At 56.7% G+C, this 17,379-nt stretch overlaps 4 protein-coding genes across 4 annotated transcripts; 2 read left to right on the top strand and 2 right to left on the bottom strand.

Moving 5' to 3' along the window:
* Positions 1 to 411: 411 nt before the first annotated feature.
* PG985_009819 (Urb2/Npa2 family protein) lies at positions 412 to 4,799 on the top strand (the record flags this gene model as incomplete). The annotated part of the gene is made up of 5 exons (XM_066829587.1): positions 412 to 435; positions 480 to 3,026; positions 3,078 to 3,178; positions 3,236 to 3,918; positions 3,973 to 4,799. The coding sequence occupies 5 exons, from the start codon at positions 412 to 414 to the stop codon at positions 4,797 to 4,799; spliced, it is 4,182 nt and encodes a 1,393-aa protein (XP_066681977.1).
* Positions 4,800 to 5,372: 573 nt separating this feature from the next.
* On the bottom strand, positions 5,373 to 8,462 carry PG985_009818 (uncharacterized protein; the record flags this gene model as incomplete). Its single annotated transcript, XM_066829586.1, has 1 exon — positions 5,373 to 8,462. The coding sequence occupies one exon, from the start codon at positions 8,460 to 8,462 to the stop codon at positions 5,373 to 5,375; it is 3,090 nt and encodes a 1,029-aa protein (XP_066681976.1).
* An 814-nt stretch (positions 8,463 to 9,276) lies between these two features.
* PG985_009817 (kinase-like protein) lies at positions 9,277 to 11,321 on the top strand (the record flags this gene model as incomplete). The annotated part of the gene is made up of 2 exons (XM_066829585.1): positions 9,277 to 10,200; positions 10,275 to 11,321. The coding sequence occupies 2 exons, from the start codon at positions 9,277 to 9,279 to the stop codon at positions 11,319 to 11,321; spliced, it is 1,971 nt and encodes a 656-aa protein (XP_066681975.1).
* Positions 11,322 to 14,108: 2,787 nt separating this feature from the next.
* On the bottom strand, positions 14,109 to 15,634 carry PG985_009816 (uncharacterized protein; the record flags this gene model as incomplete). Its single annotated transcript, XM_066829584.1, has 2 exons — positions 14,109 to 15,222; positions 15,285 to 15,634. The coding sequence occupies 2 exons, from the start codon at positions 15,632 to 15,634 to the stop codon at positions 14,109 to 14,111; spliced, it is 1,464 nt and encodes a 487-aa protein (XP_066681974.1).
* Positions 15,635 to 17,379: the final 1,745 nt, after the last annotated feature.

Raw genomic sequence — 17,379 nt, 5'->3', positions numbered from 1 at the left:
GACGTCGTTATGTCATGCGATTCAAATTGAAGCTCTCCAGTCGGGAATCTCTCTCTCGCCTCAAATTCGAGCTCGGCCGCCCGGGATCTTCCTTCAATTGGGCCTTATCGCTTTAAGCGAGCTAACCACTTGCTGGATTGTGCCTGCCACCTGCTGTGGTGTGCCCGCCAAGCCGCCTGCAGCGAGAGCTAAGGCCGAGGGCGGTGAGACGCTAGCCGCATGGATTAAGTTTAGCGTTCCCGCCCTGCGATTGAGCCGGCAGAATCCTAAAAAAGTTGCGACTCGAGCGTACCTTATCGCGGGGAGCTTGGGAGTGATAGCAGTCTGAGAAAAAGTGACGAGAGTTGAAGGCCCCGGTTGTTGATGATTTGAAGAAGTCGCATGCCTGTCATAGGCAGTTCAACGTTCGTCATGGCCAAGGGAGAAGATCAAAATGTAAGCAATGGCCCGGAAACCACCATATGCAATCAATCAAGCAGCCAATTGTTCCCAAGCATCCCCCAACTGACCAAAGAAACTCAACCTTGCAGGAGAGGTATCTGGCCCTCATCAAATGCGCCAGGTCGCTCGACCAGGACACCACCCAACCTCTGAACGACAAAATCGACAACCTATGGCAGCTCATAATCGCCGCCAAAGCCGGCTCCTTCTATGCCGCCGAAGAGATCGGCCTGCGATGGCTTCTCAAGCAGATGGACGGCTCTAGCGACGCCGCCGAGCAAGTGCGCCGATATCCTTTCACCTGGACCGTCCTCGGCCACCTGTTCGACCGAATCCCCCTGTTCTCCCTGTCGCGCATCTTCATCGAGAGGCGCTTCCTCTCGGTTCTCCAACAGGCAGCCAAGGACTTGGCCACGCCGCATAAGCAACAACCCGATTCGGACGCCATGGAAGTCGACGGAGGGCACAAGGCAAAGAAGTCCAAGAAGAGAAAGAGGGAGAGCATGGCTGCGGCGACCTTCGATCTCGAGAAACTACGAACCACCGAGCTATGCATCAAGTCGGCTGCCGAGCTCTTTGGCGCACTGTCCAAACTGCTCGCCCTCCTCGATGCCGCGCCAAGTCAACTCGCCGAAGAGGTCACCATTGGCGCCGAACATGTCAAGTCGCTGTTCCGAGTGCCGGCTAACGAGTCTAGAGAAATCGTCGCCCCCTTGCTCGCCATCTGCCGACGCGTTCCCGACGTTGCGGGAGATAGTATTCCTTCGGAGTATGTGAACTGGATCAAGGTTTCGGCGCATGTGTGGGACCTGCGTGCTGCCCGCAAGGAGGACGCCGACGAGTTTGCCAAGTACTTGTTTTCTGCCTGCTGCATCCTCATGTCCAAGCTGGAGGGCGTGGCATTGGACGAACAGAGACAGCAGATTGATCCCGTGGCCCACAGGTGGCTCTTGGAAGCCTCGCAACTCCTCATGAAGAACCTCGTCAATCCTGCCAAGGCCGCTTTCTCCAACTCTGACAATGGCAATCTCATTTTATTGACTGTCGCGTTGGCTAGCGCGCCGGCCCGGGACATCGCCACATGTACCGACGTGTTATGGCGACTTGCGGTTGGAACGCAGCACTCCGACGACCCCTTGGCCAAGAAGGCATTTGCGCTGTGGACACAGGGCGTCTTCGCTTTCTTGCTGAAGGCCCTAGAAGAAGCTGAGGCGGCTGACAAGGCCATCATCACACACATGCTGAACACCGCCATATCCACAAAGTCCTCCGTCGAGAGTGCTACTACGCGACGGATATGTACAGAGTACGCCCTGAAAGACGGCACCGACTGGCCCCTGGTGGCCAAGACGGTCCAGTGCGAGCCCGACTTGTTTGTTATGGACAGCGAGCTCCTGGCGACCGTTTTGGCGCGGGCCAAGACCGTATCGCGCTCGGATGGGGCCGATAGCGATGTGGTTGTGACCGAAACGCTTGCCCCGTTGATGCAAGCATTCTCTAGGCTGCGAGACCTGTCTGGGTTCGTGCACACATGGCATGCGCAGTTGACCCAGCTGGAGAATGAGTCGAAGGACGCATTGGACAAGTCTATGTGGACCGATTCCAGACTTAGGCATGAGTTTGCCCAGATCATGGAGAGTTCTCTGTCCACTACTCAGGTGCTCAACTTGATCGACTGGTTAGACTCACAGGATGCTGGCCCAGGGGCGTTACTTATCATATCTGCTGCATTGACCGAATCCATACACCAAGATGATTACACCAAGGCGGTTGGAACGAAGCTGGTTGACATGACCCTTAAGAAGTCAGTTGACCGGAAATTCTCTGCAGACATCCGGGGTCTCAAGTTCCAGGTAGTCCGTAAGACGATCACCTGGTTGTCAATCGACGATGTCCACCAGCTATGGACCGACATCAGCTCGGAGATGAAAAAGGTTCTCAAGAAAGGTACTCTCGCTGGAGCAGACACATTCGAGGCGTTCATGTGTATCAGCCAATTTTGCTTGGCCATGCACCCTGAGGGTCCTGACCAAGCTGAGGTGATAAAGATGGGATGCCCGCCTGTGGAGAGGCTCAGTGCCGAGGTGGAAGACTGCAACGATCTGACCGCCCTTCCGTACTTCCTTGATTACGTCGAGGTTGTCCAAGAGCAGTATGCAAAGCTGTCACAGTCACCGGTATACAAGGCCAGTGGTCTTCACACATACATCCTCCAACTGCTGAAGGCACTTAGAAGGTTTATGCGATCTGAAGTTCAGGAGTGTCCTCGCATAACTTCTATTCTCCGTTCTTTCGTGAAAGGAGAATACGATGTCGTCCCCCATCTCTTCCTCGATGAGATTCTGCGCGATATGGATAAAGCCAGTGATGTCTGCTCATGGACCAAGGATGAATTCAGGACCGACCTTTCCCTGTTGCTCATGTTTCCTATTGACTATTTGTCCAAGGAATGTCGGAAACGGGTCATGTCTTCGTGGCTGAAGTGGAAGGACCAAATCGCAGACCACTTCTCGTCGTCGGCCGAGTATGCAGGACTCGTCATGAGCGTCCTACTTCACGTCTCGCGACAGCCAACGTTCTATAATGTAAGCCATGGTAGCCAATGCTCGAGGGACGTGTTTCTGACTTGCATATAGGAGATGAAATTCGGTGATATTGTAGACTTTGGTCTGAAGTTATCCTCACAGCCTGCTGATATCCTTAGTCAACTCGAAAAGCTGACTGAGCTCACTGTTGGGTAAGTCAATCCCCCAGCCCTTCAGAGTATGTGTGGAGCGTCACTGACCATGTATAGTCACATGATCGATAATGCTGGCCCGGCATCTGCCACATACATCGCAGAAGTCTCTTCGTACGCCCAGGATCTTGATGTCTCCGAAAGCGAGGACAAAAGAGTGCATTTGGTGCTTCTGCAAAGCGCCATTCTTGCTCTCAAGCGTAGAAACCAAGGCAAATCGACCAAATTGCACAGTGTTGATGTCTTGGTACAAAAGCAGCGCGCCATTATCGAGCAGAGCCTCACCGGCTTCGCTTCGGACTTGAAGAAGATCAAGAGTGACGAGACTGACCAAGGCAAGCTTGCCGAACTTGATCTGACACTTGATGCTTCAGAAATGATCAAGGAAGAGATTTCCGCCCAGCCTATCGAAATGCCCTCCAAGACCCTCAAAAGGCTTAGCGAATCGAGCCAAAAGCTATGCGCTGCTGGCAACCGCACCGGCTGGAAACTGAGGGCCTTCCTCACCTGGAACCACCACGCCGCTGGGGATCTCGAGGAATTCGTCAAGGAGCAGAGCTCTGCGGCGGAACTCGGCGACGACGAAGAGGCCATCTCTGCTTATGTCGACGCTGCTACCAACGGCTATGACACGGCGAAGAAACTGGAGCTGCTTCAGCATCTTACCGGCGACCACGACTTATGGAAGGATTCTAGCGCGGTGTGTCTGATCGTGCATAGAATCGTAAACACGATACCATGTAAGCAGCCTCCTTTGATCTCCTTCTTGTAGTATCGCACTGACATCAATCTAGCTACGACGAAGTCGACACCTTCTGAATCCGGGTCCTCCTTCGACCTCGCGACGGTTCACAACTCACTGGCGCTTCTCCTGACCAAGACGACGTCGCCGAAACAGTTTGAGAACATCGTCAAGACGATGGTGGATCTGCTCGAGAAACACGCCGCGGCAATGAGCCAATCCAACATCGACTTCACACTATCCAGCGTCGCCAGGATCTGCTCCCCCGAAGGCCCTCAGCTGCAGACGGGACCCCACGTCACCGGCGAAGTCTTCGTGCACCTCTACGATCTGGTCGCCGCCATCATCCGACGCCACCGAACCCGGTTACGAGGCCACCACCACCTCCTGGTGACGATCCTGCAGACGCTCCTCCGCGTGCTCCTCGCCGATCCGGCATTGAAATCCTCCTCCAAACAATCCACCAGCACGTCCTTCCTCTACCCGCCCTGGCTCGACGAGCCCCTGCGCGCCCACCACGCCGCCAAGCTCACGCGCCTCCTGACGCTGCTGTGCGAGCCCAGCAACGCGGCCCTGGCGTCGAGCTCGACGAAGAAGCACAAGAGCGCCCTGGACTCGGCCAAGGACACGGCCCGGCGCGAGGTCGGGCAGCACGTGTTTAGGGTGGTCCTGCTGTACATCAAGCTGCAGCTCGAGCGGGGCGACGTGCCGCGCGACGTCCGCCGCGCCCTCGAGCCCGGCATGTTCTCGGTGCTGAGCGTCACGTCCGACGGCGGGCGGCGCGTCCTCAACGAGTCCATGGACGCCAGCGGGCGCGTCATCTTTAGGCGGCTGTTTGCCGAGTTTAGCAAGTCGGTGAGGCGGAATCAGAGTGTGTAGATGGGCACTACGACGAGGCGAGGCTTGAATGTAGCAGATAGGTAAAAGAGTGGGCGGCGTTCCGGGTGGTTAGTTGATGCATTCATTGCGCGCGTTCGATACTATCTAGGTACCTCCAGATGGATGTCGTGTTATAAGGTATATAGATAGATATCCAAGAAGGAAGCAATTACATGGCTTTTGCATTTCCGAGCAGATCAACGTTGCCCCTTAGATGAGACCTTGGATTGGAAGAGAAAGTGATTGATTGCTAACTGTGCGGGTATATGTGAAACGAGAAGCATTTGTTGCTTGCGATTCGCTAGGCCTCCTTCCTCCTAATGAATGATCGTGTTGACTTGTAGCAGCTTTTTAACCCAATCCCATCGTCAACCAACTTCCACATCCAAACAGCCCAAGGTGGTAGCGAGACGTACATACACATTTAGATTACACTTGGCAAGCAAAACATTCGGGCTTCGAAACAGAAAAACACCCCTGATTGGAATAAACCCCTGATAACACCTAGTACATCCAGTCGCAAACAATACACCCGAGAAACCCCCTGACAATAAATTCCCATACAGTCCCATCTCAGACCCTCTTCGGCCGCCCTCTCCCACGACCCGCCGGCGAGGCGGTTGGAGTAGCCTTGCTCTTACTACTGCTGCTGTTGGTAACGGCAGTCCGCTTCGTCACCCGGTTCGACGACCGCAGCGGCGTCGCGGCGGCGGCCTTCTTGTTAGGAGTAGCAGCAGCAGCTTTCTTCTTCTTGGCAGCCGAAGAAATCCCGTTGGCCTTGGCAGCGGCAGGAGCAGGAGTAGGAGCAGGGTCTTCTTCCTGGCTCTGAGGAGCAGGCTGCTGCCGAGCAGGGCGACCGCGACGCCTAGGGGTATCGACGCCTTCCTCGAGCGTGGCCTGCTGGTTGCTCTTCTTCTCCGGTACTGGCACCGCCGTCGGTGTAGCAGCTTTCTTTTCCGGTCGCCCGCGTGCGCGAGGAGTGGCGACCTCCTCTTCAGGTGCAGAGGGTTTGTCATCCTCGGCTTTCGCAGCCGCCGCCGCCAGAGTTGCAGCTTTGCTGGGCCGGCCGCGTCTGGGTGTAGGAACACCGTCCTCTTCCAGTGCAGCAACAACCTGTTGTTGGTTGCTCTTTGCCAATGCTGCCGTTGCCGCTACTGCTGCATTGGCGACTTTTTTCTCCAGCCCCTGGGCCTTGGAGGGCCGCCCGCGACGAGGAGTAGCATTTTCCTCTTTTGCTGGCGTGGTCTCCTCGTCCACGCTCTTCTTCTCTGCCACCGCCGTCGGCGCAGTCTTAGGAGTAGCTTTGGCGGGCCTCCCACGACGATTCGGCGTGGCAGAGGCCTCCTCTTTCGGCGCGGTCTGCTCGCTCTTCGCGGGCACGGCCGCCTTGGGGGCGGCTCTCGCCGGGCGGCCAGCACGACGGGGGGCAACGGGCTCCTCGGCCACGGCCGCCTGCTTGCCGCGCTTCTTCGTCGCTTTCGCGGCAGTCGTCGAGGGTTCCTCCTGCTCCTCCTCCGTCTGAGCCAGCGCTGCTTGGGCGACTCTGGACGGCCGCCCCCGGCGCGGGGTTTCTTGCGGTGCGGCGGCGGCGACGGCAGCAGCAGCAGCAGCACTCCTCGCGTTTCTCTTGGCCCCCGAGGCAGTGGGTTTCTCTACACCTGAAGCTTGGGACTTCGCCGATGGCCGGCCGCGCTTTCCGGCTACCTTGGCCGTGACCCGCTGCTTCGCCTTGATCACGGTGACGGATGGCTTGTCCGGGGTGACGCTCTTGGAAGGACGCCCACGTCGGGCCGCAGGCTTTGCCGCCGCGGCGGCTTTCTTGCTCGGTTTGGCTGCCGAGGTAGAAGGCGCCGTTTCGGGTTGTTCCTTCGGGGGGCGCCCACGCCGAGCGGGTGTCTCGGCCGCCTCCTTGACAAGTGCTTCTTTCTTCTCTGTTTCGGGGAGGGGTTCGGACGCCGGGACCAGACTCTTTCGGGGTCGTCCAGCCGGTCGCCCCCGCTTGGCCCCACCGGCCTTGGAAGAGGAAGCTGGTGTTGCCTTCTTCCCCTTTGCCGCGGTGGTTGTGGGGACGGCAGCCGGTGTCGCTTTCGTAGTACGTCGGGCTCTCTTGGGCGGCTCCGGCTCCGGAAGCGGTGCCTCGGCCTCGCGTTTCCTAGAAGCCGCTGCTGCCCTGGCACTCTGCCGGGGCGCCGGCGGCGAAGAGGCACGGTCGCTTTGTTTGGACTGCTCGCGCTCCAGATTGGTCGGTGGCGCAAGCGGCAGCTCTTCTGCCTCGCCCAGTTCCTCCGGCTCTCCTGCATCCTCTGGACTCTCCTCATTTTCTGGCTTCTTCGGCTCATCCGTCGGTTCTGGCTGAGCCGGTGACTCTGTGTTGAGAGCCCTACCAAATATCCCTTGACCCTGCGCGAGAAGCCCGCCACCGGACATTCCCACGAGCGTGCCCGGCTCGCCGTTCTGACCCGAGTCGGCGGAGGGAAAGATAGGGCCCCGACCCTCGATCTCCCGGTGGACCTGGCCGGGGATCGGCGGCTGGTCGAAATCCGAGTCCTGCACGATCCAAGAGTTCTCGGGCCGATCCTCCAGCATCCGCTCCAGCACCTCGATCTCGTCGTACTCGGACGGGGTGAAGCGGAGGTCGTCGTGGTAGCGGCGCAGGCTGACGGGCTGCAGCGGCTTCGTGATGCAGCCCAGGTCCTCGGGCTCCGGCGAGGGCGACTCGTGCCGCCACTTCCACGCGGTGACGCGCTCGATGTCGAACCCGGGCGTCAGGCCGAACTCCCTCCGCCACTCGCCGCGCGCCTGCCACCGCTCCTTGACCGACGGGCCCAGGCGGCCTTTGTGCCGGAGGCGGGTCGCCTGGTCCAGGCGGTTGTGCCGCATCGTGTCCTCGAACCGCTCCAGGCGGAAGAGGAACCAGGGCCGGGAAACCAGGAAGGACTCGGCCTGCGCGATCGACGAGTCCGGCTCCAGATGGGCCTGCGCCGGGCCGGGGACGTGTTCGCCCCGGCGCAAGTGCTGGCGTTGGCGCAGGGCGCGCAGGACGAGCTCCTTCCGGCCCGCCTCGACGGCCTCGCGCTCGTCGGCGCCTTGCCGCTCCCAGGGCCACCGCCAATCCCGGTAGCGATCCTCGGGGGCGACGTTGCGGCCCGCGAAGCCCCAGGCGTCGTTCCAGACGCCGAGCTTCTTCCAGCGGTTCTTGAGGACGTGGCGGACGACCAAGCCCGCGCGTCGCAGGCCTACCGTCCCCTTGAAGGACTCGGAAAAGGGCATGCGCTCGTCCTCCCTCAGGGCGTCGCCGTAGAACACCTCTGCGGGACTCAGCAGGTGGTGGGCCGCCGTCGCTATGCTCTCCATTTCCTCGTCGCTCAAGGGGCGCTCCAGCGTCTGCAGGACATCGTCTGGTACATCTCCGAAAGTGGCATGGCTATCATGCGCGATAGGTGCTGGTGGCGGTGGGTCCAATAGGTCGTGGTGGTGGCCGAAGTCCTCGGGCTCGGTGGAGGACTCGTAGGGTGGAGGCTCATCGGCCTCGAAGCGCCGGAGCGACAGGTCGCGCAGGCCATTGTTGGCGGCTAACGCTTCCAGCGCCGGGACGGCATCTTCTGGCGCACCTTGCTCTGGTTCGTCATCCTCGTCGTCCGCGGCGAACAAGAATGGCGGCATCTTGGAATTACAAATCTTGTCTTATGGAAATAGCTTATCCACTACCAATTATCATTCGGAAAGGCGATTAAAACCAATCAGAAACATTGATGACAGGAGCAGAATGGCAATGGCTGGGCGCGTCGCAGGGTAAAGTGCAAAGCGAGGTGCATGTACCTTCTTTGACTTTAGGTACTTCTTCAGCGCGTTGTCAGCACAGGCCAGCCCCAACGTGTTGATTGCAGGGCAGGCAAACTGCAGGCCCGGTCAAGTGGACATGCCCCGATCACACCACCTCTGTGTTTGAACGTTGCATTGAAACCAACGCCTACATATATCTTTGTTCGGCTCATTCCATCCACGGTGTTTGGAATACTGAAACGGAGACCTTAGATGGGAACAAAAACACCCCGTCACCTGAATCGAGGGTAATAAACGTCAATCGCATGGGGGTAACAGGGGATGACTTTTGGGTGGCTCGTCGAGCCACTAAGCTCCCTCCCGCATCCTGAAGAGCGGATTGACCATCCACACTCGTCATGCCAGTACTCGTAGGCGTAGCAAGCTTCATGAGATCACGGGGGAGAGAATGTATTGATCAAGCAATACGTCGAGTGGATTCGACTTCACCCTTGCCTCTAGGAGAATAGCTACGATGTTTGGCGCGGCACATGCCCCTTCTATTGTTTGTTACTCGACAATGGCTTTCTTCTCTGGATTGCTCTTCTGTAGGTGCTGCGCGGGTGTCCTCATATACCGCTTGCATGCTCTTTCGTGGATGCCCGAGTCGTCCATACTCCAGCTAATCGCATTTTCCCCATTCTTTATCTACATCATGCCACGTTCATCTACGATCGAACCAAAGAAAGCCAGCCGGAAGGAGACCAGCCCCAGGGGGGCCAGCCCGACAACGCTGTTCCATCTCGTTCCCACCGATTCAATCAGCCGCAGTGCCTTGCATGCAAATATGGACTTCGTATCACGGGCTAGGAATGGTGAAGACGGGATCGAAATTGGATATCATGTCCCCCTGGAGGCCTGTGGCCGCATCATCACCCGCCTTGGGCGAAATGGGGATATACAGCTATGCCAGTTCAGTCCCCAAAGGCCCATGTCTGGCATCCACGCCTACTTCGAGTACTGGCCCCGTGATTTCCAGATTCTCTTGATCAATCGTTCGAGGCAGGAGGACTCCGTCCACTGCGTTCCCGTCACTACCCGCAAAGGAGCGAAACCTCCAGGAGATGTAGTCATTGAATGGGCCCAAGATTACAGGATGACGATAGCCTCCTATGAGTTCTTGCTAGTCTGGTACTTGACCGATGAAACCCAAGCCAAGCTCACGGCCGCACGGGGCTACGAGAAGTCGGTATACGAGGTCCGCCAGCGACCGTCAAATGACCGCCCAACAGAATATACTATCGGGTTCATGGATATTCCCTTTCATAACACCAGACTGAATACAGGCAACTATTTCCGGGAAACTGGTCCGCGCGAAATCCTGAAAAGGGGCAGCTCTGGCATTGTCTTCAAAACGCAGGGCCTAAGGAATTCGACGGACACGAAGCACTCAGGGGCCAGGAGAGGCGGGGAGAAACAGAACGGGAGAAAGCGCCCAGAAGCCAAAGAAACTTTGGAAGAAACGGAAGGCTCGGAAATCATTTGTTTTGCGGTGAAAGTGATTTCTGTCCAAAGCAACCATGCCTTGTCCCAAGCTGCAGTACACACAGAGGCCAACATGATGAAAAGGTTTGACCATGTCAGTAACTTCACCCGGCTCCGTAACAAAGATATGTTGCTTATACCCCTGCGAAATATTGACAGACCAATTAGGCAAACATCATCAAGGTTCTGTTTACCCAGAACTTTGACACCGATAAGCCCGAGATAGTGATGCCCCTCATGGATGGTTCTCTGGAAGATCTAATTGATGGCGGAAAACACTTTCATAAAAAACAGTGGTTGCACATGGGTTGGATGGTTGCAGGGCAGATACTCAATGCCCTCCGCTACCTCGCCAGCTGGGGCGTGGTCCATCGAGACATCAAGCCCGCCAACATATTGTACAGAAAGGGGCGCCATGGTAGGTATCTATTCCAGCTCGCCGACCTGGGCCTCGCCCAGCACTACAAGAGCGCCCTAGAACCAGGTGGAACTGCCAGCTACCAGGCCCCGGAGCTGTACCCCGAGATATCGGGGGTGAAGTGCGAACAGGACGGGCAGGGCACCAAGATGGACATCTACTCTCTGTGCGGGACCCTTGCCGCCTTTTTCTCTCAGTGGGCATTATTTCCTCCGTCAGTCGCCGACCCAAAGTTGGCTTACGTAGAGGCCTTGAAATGCCTCCCAGAGGCGGTCAAAGTGGACGAGATGCTCAAAAGCATGGCCGTACAAAACCCGGAACATCGGCCATCTGCAGAAGAGCTGCTTAAAAACTACTTCGAAGACCAGGATCTAGGCATTCCTAACGAAGTGAACTCGAAGAACTGGGAAGACAGTCCTGGCGATGAAGAAGAAGGTACGAATAGTCGCCCTGACGTCGAGATGACGGATGTCGAGAGGGAGGACGTCGAGATGGCAGACGCGGATACTCCTCCGCCCCCAGACCAGTGGCTACAGCAACCATCCTCTTTCCAGAACAGATCCCGCAGGCACTCGAGCGCAGGCCCTCTTTGCCGTCAAATGGAATCCCTGAGTCTGGCCCCCAACTCTGTCAACCACAGGATCAGCAAGACGCCCAGGGGCGCGACGACTCCCCGAACGTCATTCCCCAAGGCTAAGCTGACCCCTCGCGCCACCCATTCCATGATGACGCGAGGAAGAAAAGCATTGCTGGAGGCAGGCCTATTCACAATTAGGGAAGGGGTGGCGATGTCGTGATCCAAAAACGACGACCCTGATGTTACTATGGCATAATGTCATGGACTTCTCCGATGACAGTCCATACTTGCCGATCATGGTCAAAAGCTTGACCTGAGCGGACTATTTTATCCCAACACAAAGGATACCAGGCTCACCGGGTCCCAGGAATGCTATAGACTTTACGAAAGAGGACCATATTCCTCTGGTCGGGTTGGTATTCACAAGTCCCATACATGTACCTTTCCCAGCAAGTCGTAATACCGGAATAGCAGTGAGGTCCTTCTTTTGGATCATCCTCGCAAGCAGGGGCCACGGACATGTTGCAGGGTTCTCACCCTTTTTATTCTGCTCCAGGTCAACTCCCTAAATGCGTGCGCCGTATCCAATAGAGATTTATAACAGTGATAGAGTAAGTCCAAATGTTATTGTCCCAGTGTCCGGTTAAAAGCAAATTGATCAGGAACGGTATAGCTAGAAATGATAATATTATTTGATATAAATCGCTTGTTATTCTTGTACATCAGATCGCTGCGGTTGAGCTGTGAGGCATAGACAGTCAGTCAAGCAGCCTGCCTCAGCATTTGTAATGCGATGCAGCCATCACGTGTGCTCCATGCTCCATCCTGCATGTTCCGTTACTCATATTGAAACTCATATTGAAGAATGCTAGTGGTTTGATATAGTGCAGTATGTATCCACTTCGAGACAACCTCCGGTCCCGCCTCCCCTATCGTGCCCGACCCCTGAGTATACCGCCCGCGCCAAACGACAAAGCCACACATTGAATGAGCGAGCTATGACCTCTTGGAAACACAATTTCCATCACCAACAATCGCCCAGCGGGTTTAGCTCAGTTGGGAGAGCGCCAGACTGAAGATCCAAACTTCATCAGAATATCTGGAGGTCATGTGTTCAATCCACATAAGCCGCAAAATAGCATCTTTTTTGTCTTTTCTTCCTCTTGACATTTTGGGTGACAAGTCGGCGCGCCTATACCCTAGACTCAGATAAGGGTCCTCCGCCACATCACCAACGACAACACACACGGCCTGGTGGCGAAATGGTATCGCGTCAGATTTCGGTTCACCGATTTCCTTTCTCACTCTGAAGATTGCGGGTTCGAATCCCGTCTGGGTCGATTTCGAGCAGCTCCGGCTGTATCGCTTTTTTTGTCCTTCCCTGGCAACCTTTGCTGCCGCGAGAGGAGCAAAATGCAACGGGGTCGGTTACCTTTTGCTAGTACCGCATGCCATCTTTGATCGGGAGGCACCTTGGTCCCCCCACAAGATGATGCCCGCCGGCCAATTGACCGACCCTCCCCCCCCTAGGCGGATGAGGTCCTGACGCAGGGCGGCCATCTAGTTGGGTTGGAGGAGAGGATGCAGCACAGGTGCGGACGGCCGTCGGATTCCCTCCTGCCTGAACGCGGTAGGATGACCCTGAGGGAGCGAGAGATAGAGAGAGGGAGACCGATAGCAGGCAAACAAGGTTGGGAGCTCGCTTGCCTACGGGGCACTCACTGTTTGCTGGAAGCGCCATCATCCGATGACGAACGACCTCGCCCGTCGATCGATCCCGACTCGCAGATGAACCGTCGCCAATGGACCGGAAAAGGCTCTCTTGCTCTGGTGGGTTAGGGTACCCAAGCGTCAAGCAGACACCTCACTGCAGACTCTCTGTCATTGCGCGATGATACAAGGGACAAGCACCCCATGAGCCTGACGGACAATTTTTTTCCCCCGTGAAACAAGTTGCCACAAGGTACCACGATGACTAAGATCGACAGGTACAGAGATCTGGCAGCTCAAGGGGCGTCGGTTGACTCACTTGTCTTACTACTGAAAACCCTTGTCACCCTAGCTCAGCCCCATGGGGATGAATCGTGGTGCCACATGAACTTTCACGTTTGGCTGCACAAGATTGGTTCCATCTTGTCTTCCAAGGGGTTTGCCGTCAATGATCGACCGGCCTCTCCAATACAGTCCGTATGTGTCGATCTCCTACCAGGTTCATCTGATCCTTGCGCGGTTCCGCGATCCCCTCGGGTATCACGGGTGCTGAAAGCTTATTTTGACAGCGCCTTGTTCAATTAGTCGATGCCGTGGCAGTAGGTTAAGCACCTAAGCTTCACATATGCGACAGCTCAATTGACTTTACATGGTCACATGCTGCGGGATGCGGGCAAGGATCCCGAAGGATGACGGCACAGGATAGATATAGTCTCACGTCGGAAGCGTTGGCAAGTTGCAATAGTAGTTTAATTTGCTTAATTGATTGACGGAGCATCGTACCTATCTGCCGGGGGCAGTAGGCGATCCTCTTTAAAAACAGTTGCTGGTTTCCCCCAACTAACCAAAACGGCAAAGCAAGAAACGGGAGGCGCCAGGAGACATGCCGAAGAGGTATACAAGGCCGTCCCCAGTGGCAGAAGTGAACAAAAAGAATACTAAAGACTATACAGTACAGAAGTGTGAGTTGTTTTAAGAAGGTGATTGATGTTAATGAGCAAGGCAATTCCAAGACGAGGGGATGGGACCTCTTCTCTACCCAACCCAAGCTGTTAAATCTTTTCTTTTCGTGAGACGTCGTAGCATACCCAAAACAAGCAGCGTATTTCAAAAATAAGGTATATAAGAATCAACAGGATTGAATAAGACACCCAACCTGCCCTCGCTAAAGGCCCTTCGGGGGAAGTTTGGTGAGAAAGTAGTTTCGAAACCAGATCTAGTTTTTCTTCCAAATTGCGCCCCGCCCTAAGATGTAGTTACAAGAAAATCGTTGTCCCTATGGAAGGTTATCCATCGCTTAAGAGCGACGGCCACCGCGGCGGTTGATGTGGCGGGCCATGTGGTCGTGGACCTCGCGCTTGGCGGCACCGGTGGCCTCGGGGGCCCACTCGGTGGTGTAGTCGGTGACGGTGACGACGTCCCAGACCGTCTTCATCTCACCACCCTCGGCGGGGCTGGCGGGGGCAGCGGGGGCATCGGTGGTCTTGGGGGCCTCGGCGGCGGGGGCAGCAGGCGAGGGGGATGAAGCAGCAGCGGCAGCAGCGGGCTCCTTGGCGACGGCGGCCTTGAAGGGGACGGAGGCAGCCTTGGGAGCAGCAGCGACGGGCTCCTCGTCAGCGGGGGGTTCGACGGAGCCGCCAGAGACACCACCCTTGCCCCAGCCGGTGATCTTGTTGTTGCCGGGCAGCTTCTTGAGGCCGTTGGACATGACGCGGGAGTTGGCAATGTTGTCGCCGTCGTCGACGGTGATGTGGCAGTCGTTGTTGGTGTTCAGGCCGCCGGGGATGTTGGGGCACTTGTCCATGCCGATGTCGCCGGCGTTGCAGGTGTCGATGATGGTCTGGAGGGTGTCGACGTCCCAGCCAGCGAGGAAGTCACCGTGGGAGCTGTAGCCGGTGGCGTCGCCGTTGGAGAAGACGAAGGGCTGGCTGGTGCCGTCGTGGGACCACTCGTTGACGAAGAGGGGGGTGTTCCAGTAGACCTCGTAGAAGATGTGGGGGACGTGGACCCAGCCCTTGGGGCAGTTCTGCTTCCAGTTCTCCTCGGTCGGCCAGGCCATGTTGTTCTTGTAGTCGTCCAGGCCGGCCTCGGGGTTGTAGCACGAGGGGAAGTGGATGTCCTGGCGCAGGGGCGACGCGAAGCCGTCACACTCGACCATGGGGAAACCAGCACCGACGCCCTTGTTGCTGGGGTCCTGCATGCCGGCCTTGGTGCCGTCGGAGCCGACGGGGTACAGCGGCGCGTTGTTGTCCTTGCGCGGGCAGGTGAACTGGATGGGCTGGATGGGCTTGTCGTTCTTGATGAAGTTGAGGCCGCCGCCGAACTTGGGCGGGTCGCGCGTGGCCGCGTCACCGACCAGCATCTTCAGGCCAGGGGGGAAAGCCACGACCTTGTCGTCGGTGGGCTCGAAGCTGCGCGTCTATTAGCATCTCATGCGATTGATTAAAAAGCGATTGATTATTCGAGGACTCACAAGTAGTAGACGTTCATGTACCAGAGGGGAACCTTGTACAGAGTGCCGTTGGTGGGCGACTGGAACCACAGGGTCGGGACCCAGTAGTTGGACTTGTCGTTGGCGATCTTGGCCGTGGTGCACTTGGAGTCGAGCAGGTCCTCCTTGTTGACCGTGGCGCCGAAGTTGCTACCGCCCATGATGCCGTGGTGGTGGGCCGACTTGCCGCCGGGGTTGACGATGGGGTCGAGGCTGCCCTCGGTCAGGAAGCCGTCGCCGTTGAAGCGGAGCACGGCGAAGGTGCGCTCGTTGGGGGCGGCGTAGGCCAGAGCGGCCGTCATGGCCGCCGCGGCGGATGCGGTGAATCTCATCTTGATGATGTTGCTGTATGCCTAAGCAATATAGTCTCTTGATAAAGAATGTGGTGGTGTCGCGAGGTGATACCGGAGCACCTTAAAAGAGAGAGAAACGATTTCGACGGGCAATTGACGGGGGTGGAAAATCGAGTCAAGTGACTGGTATTGTTGCTTGGACAGCTGGAAATTGGACTCGAGGTGGTTCCGAATGAATGGATGAACACACAAAGAGTCTTCTTTTCAGGCTTGAATGAACGAGAGTAAGGGCTCAGCCGACACAGCGATGTAAGTTGCTAAGACAAAGAGAGTGGACGTCAGGGAAACGAGACAAACAAACAGCTGGGCGAACCACAATGAGATATGTAGATCGATGAGGCGAGAGACCAAGGGAGCGGGAAAAGAGGGCTGGGTAGGCGAGGGCGCGGGCTATTATACAAACCTAGGCCTCTGCATACAGTATCCCGGACCTGGGCCCTACACCCTCTCACTTCCTCTCGCTCACTCTCGCTGTCAGGGGCCCCCCAATCCACTCGAACACGCCGAGGGGGCTTACATTAGCTTCCCAGCCGGTGTGGGTGTGCATCAACCCAATCAGGCTTGGGCACTATGCCAGGTACGCGCCACCGACGCTAACGAGCGGGCGTCGAGAGAGATGGGCGCGCAATCCAAAGGGAGGAGTAAGAGGACCCTCCCCCCCCCCCCCCTGCCCACTCTTCCCATCGCATCGGCCTGCAGATGTGGGTGCCCAGGAGCATGGTGCCTGGCATGGCCTGCATGGTTGCATGGGTCGATGAGAGGAACGAGGGAGGGCTAAAGGAGCGCTCGGAGGGTCGGGCTGAAAGGCTTGGCTTTGACCGCCGTTCGAAGACTAAGAGGGAAAAACAGCGAACCAAGACGAAAAAAACAGGCTAGGGGTGCAGGTACAGCACAGTCAACAGGGGCCTACCACCCTATGAGAATCAAGCAGAGACACCGTCCAGTGGACTAAAATAACCCTAGCAGCCTTTAAGGCTCCCTTTCCCTTTCCTCCTCGCTCGCACCCCATCCGGTACGCTAGCCAAGGGGGAGACAGACAGACTGGAGGGCCTCGTCAGCTTCAATTGTCGCCCTGGCAGTTGGAAAAGGCCAAGAAGGCTGGACATCCATCTATGGAGTAGGTAGAAGTTTGGACAGCCGCACAGCAAACTTGGCAGAGATTTGATCGTGGAATCCACTGCCCTTGTTTGTTCGCTGCAGCGAAGGAGAATTAACGAAATTTGAACTGCACAGGGCATCGTTTAATGGAGTCCGCGTCTGGAGATGGCTTCTTTTCATCGCGGTACAGATCGATCGCATACAACTATTCATCTCTTGGCCCCAAGGCCAAAGCTGGCGCCCTCTCTGGAGTCTGCAGCAGGCTGACAAGATCAGAAATAAAGGGAGAGCAGTGATTCTAGACGGTCAAAGAATCCTTTGAAAGGTTCCACGAGAGCCCACCCGCGAAAAAGGGACAGCTGCAGGGGCAGCGGGTTCGTTCCTCTTTCGCGGGTGCAACCCCCATTGACCCCCGAAGCTAGGTAATTGACGCTGCTGGATTGGACTGGTGCCGACGGGACAGAAACCGGTCGGTAAGCAAGCAGCAAGCTCTCTCTCTGTTTTTTAATACTACGACTAGTCACCGCCGGGGTCCGACTCCTGTGGCTTGATACGAGACGTCCAAGGGAAATGGCACGACGCCCGTCAAATAGGAAACCTGGAGGCTTGCGCAAAAAGAAACGCAG

Source organism: Apiospora marii, assembly GCF_038362585.1.
Source record: "Apiospora marii strain CBS 49790 chromosome Unknown utg000006l_segment0_segment0, whole genome shotgun sequence".
NCBI classification, from domain to species: Eukaryota; Fungi; Ascomycota; class Sordariomycetes; order Amphisphaeriales; family Apiosporaceae; genus Apiospora; species Apiospora marii.
The sequence above is the reverse complement of the archived record's forward strand: the minus strand, read 5'-3'. Positions and strand labels throughout refer to the sequence as shown.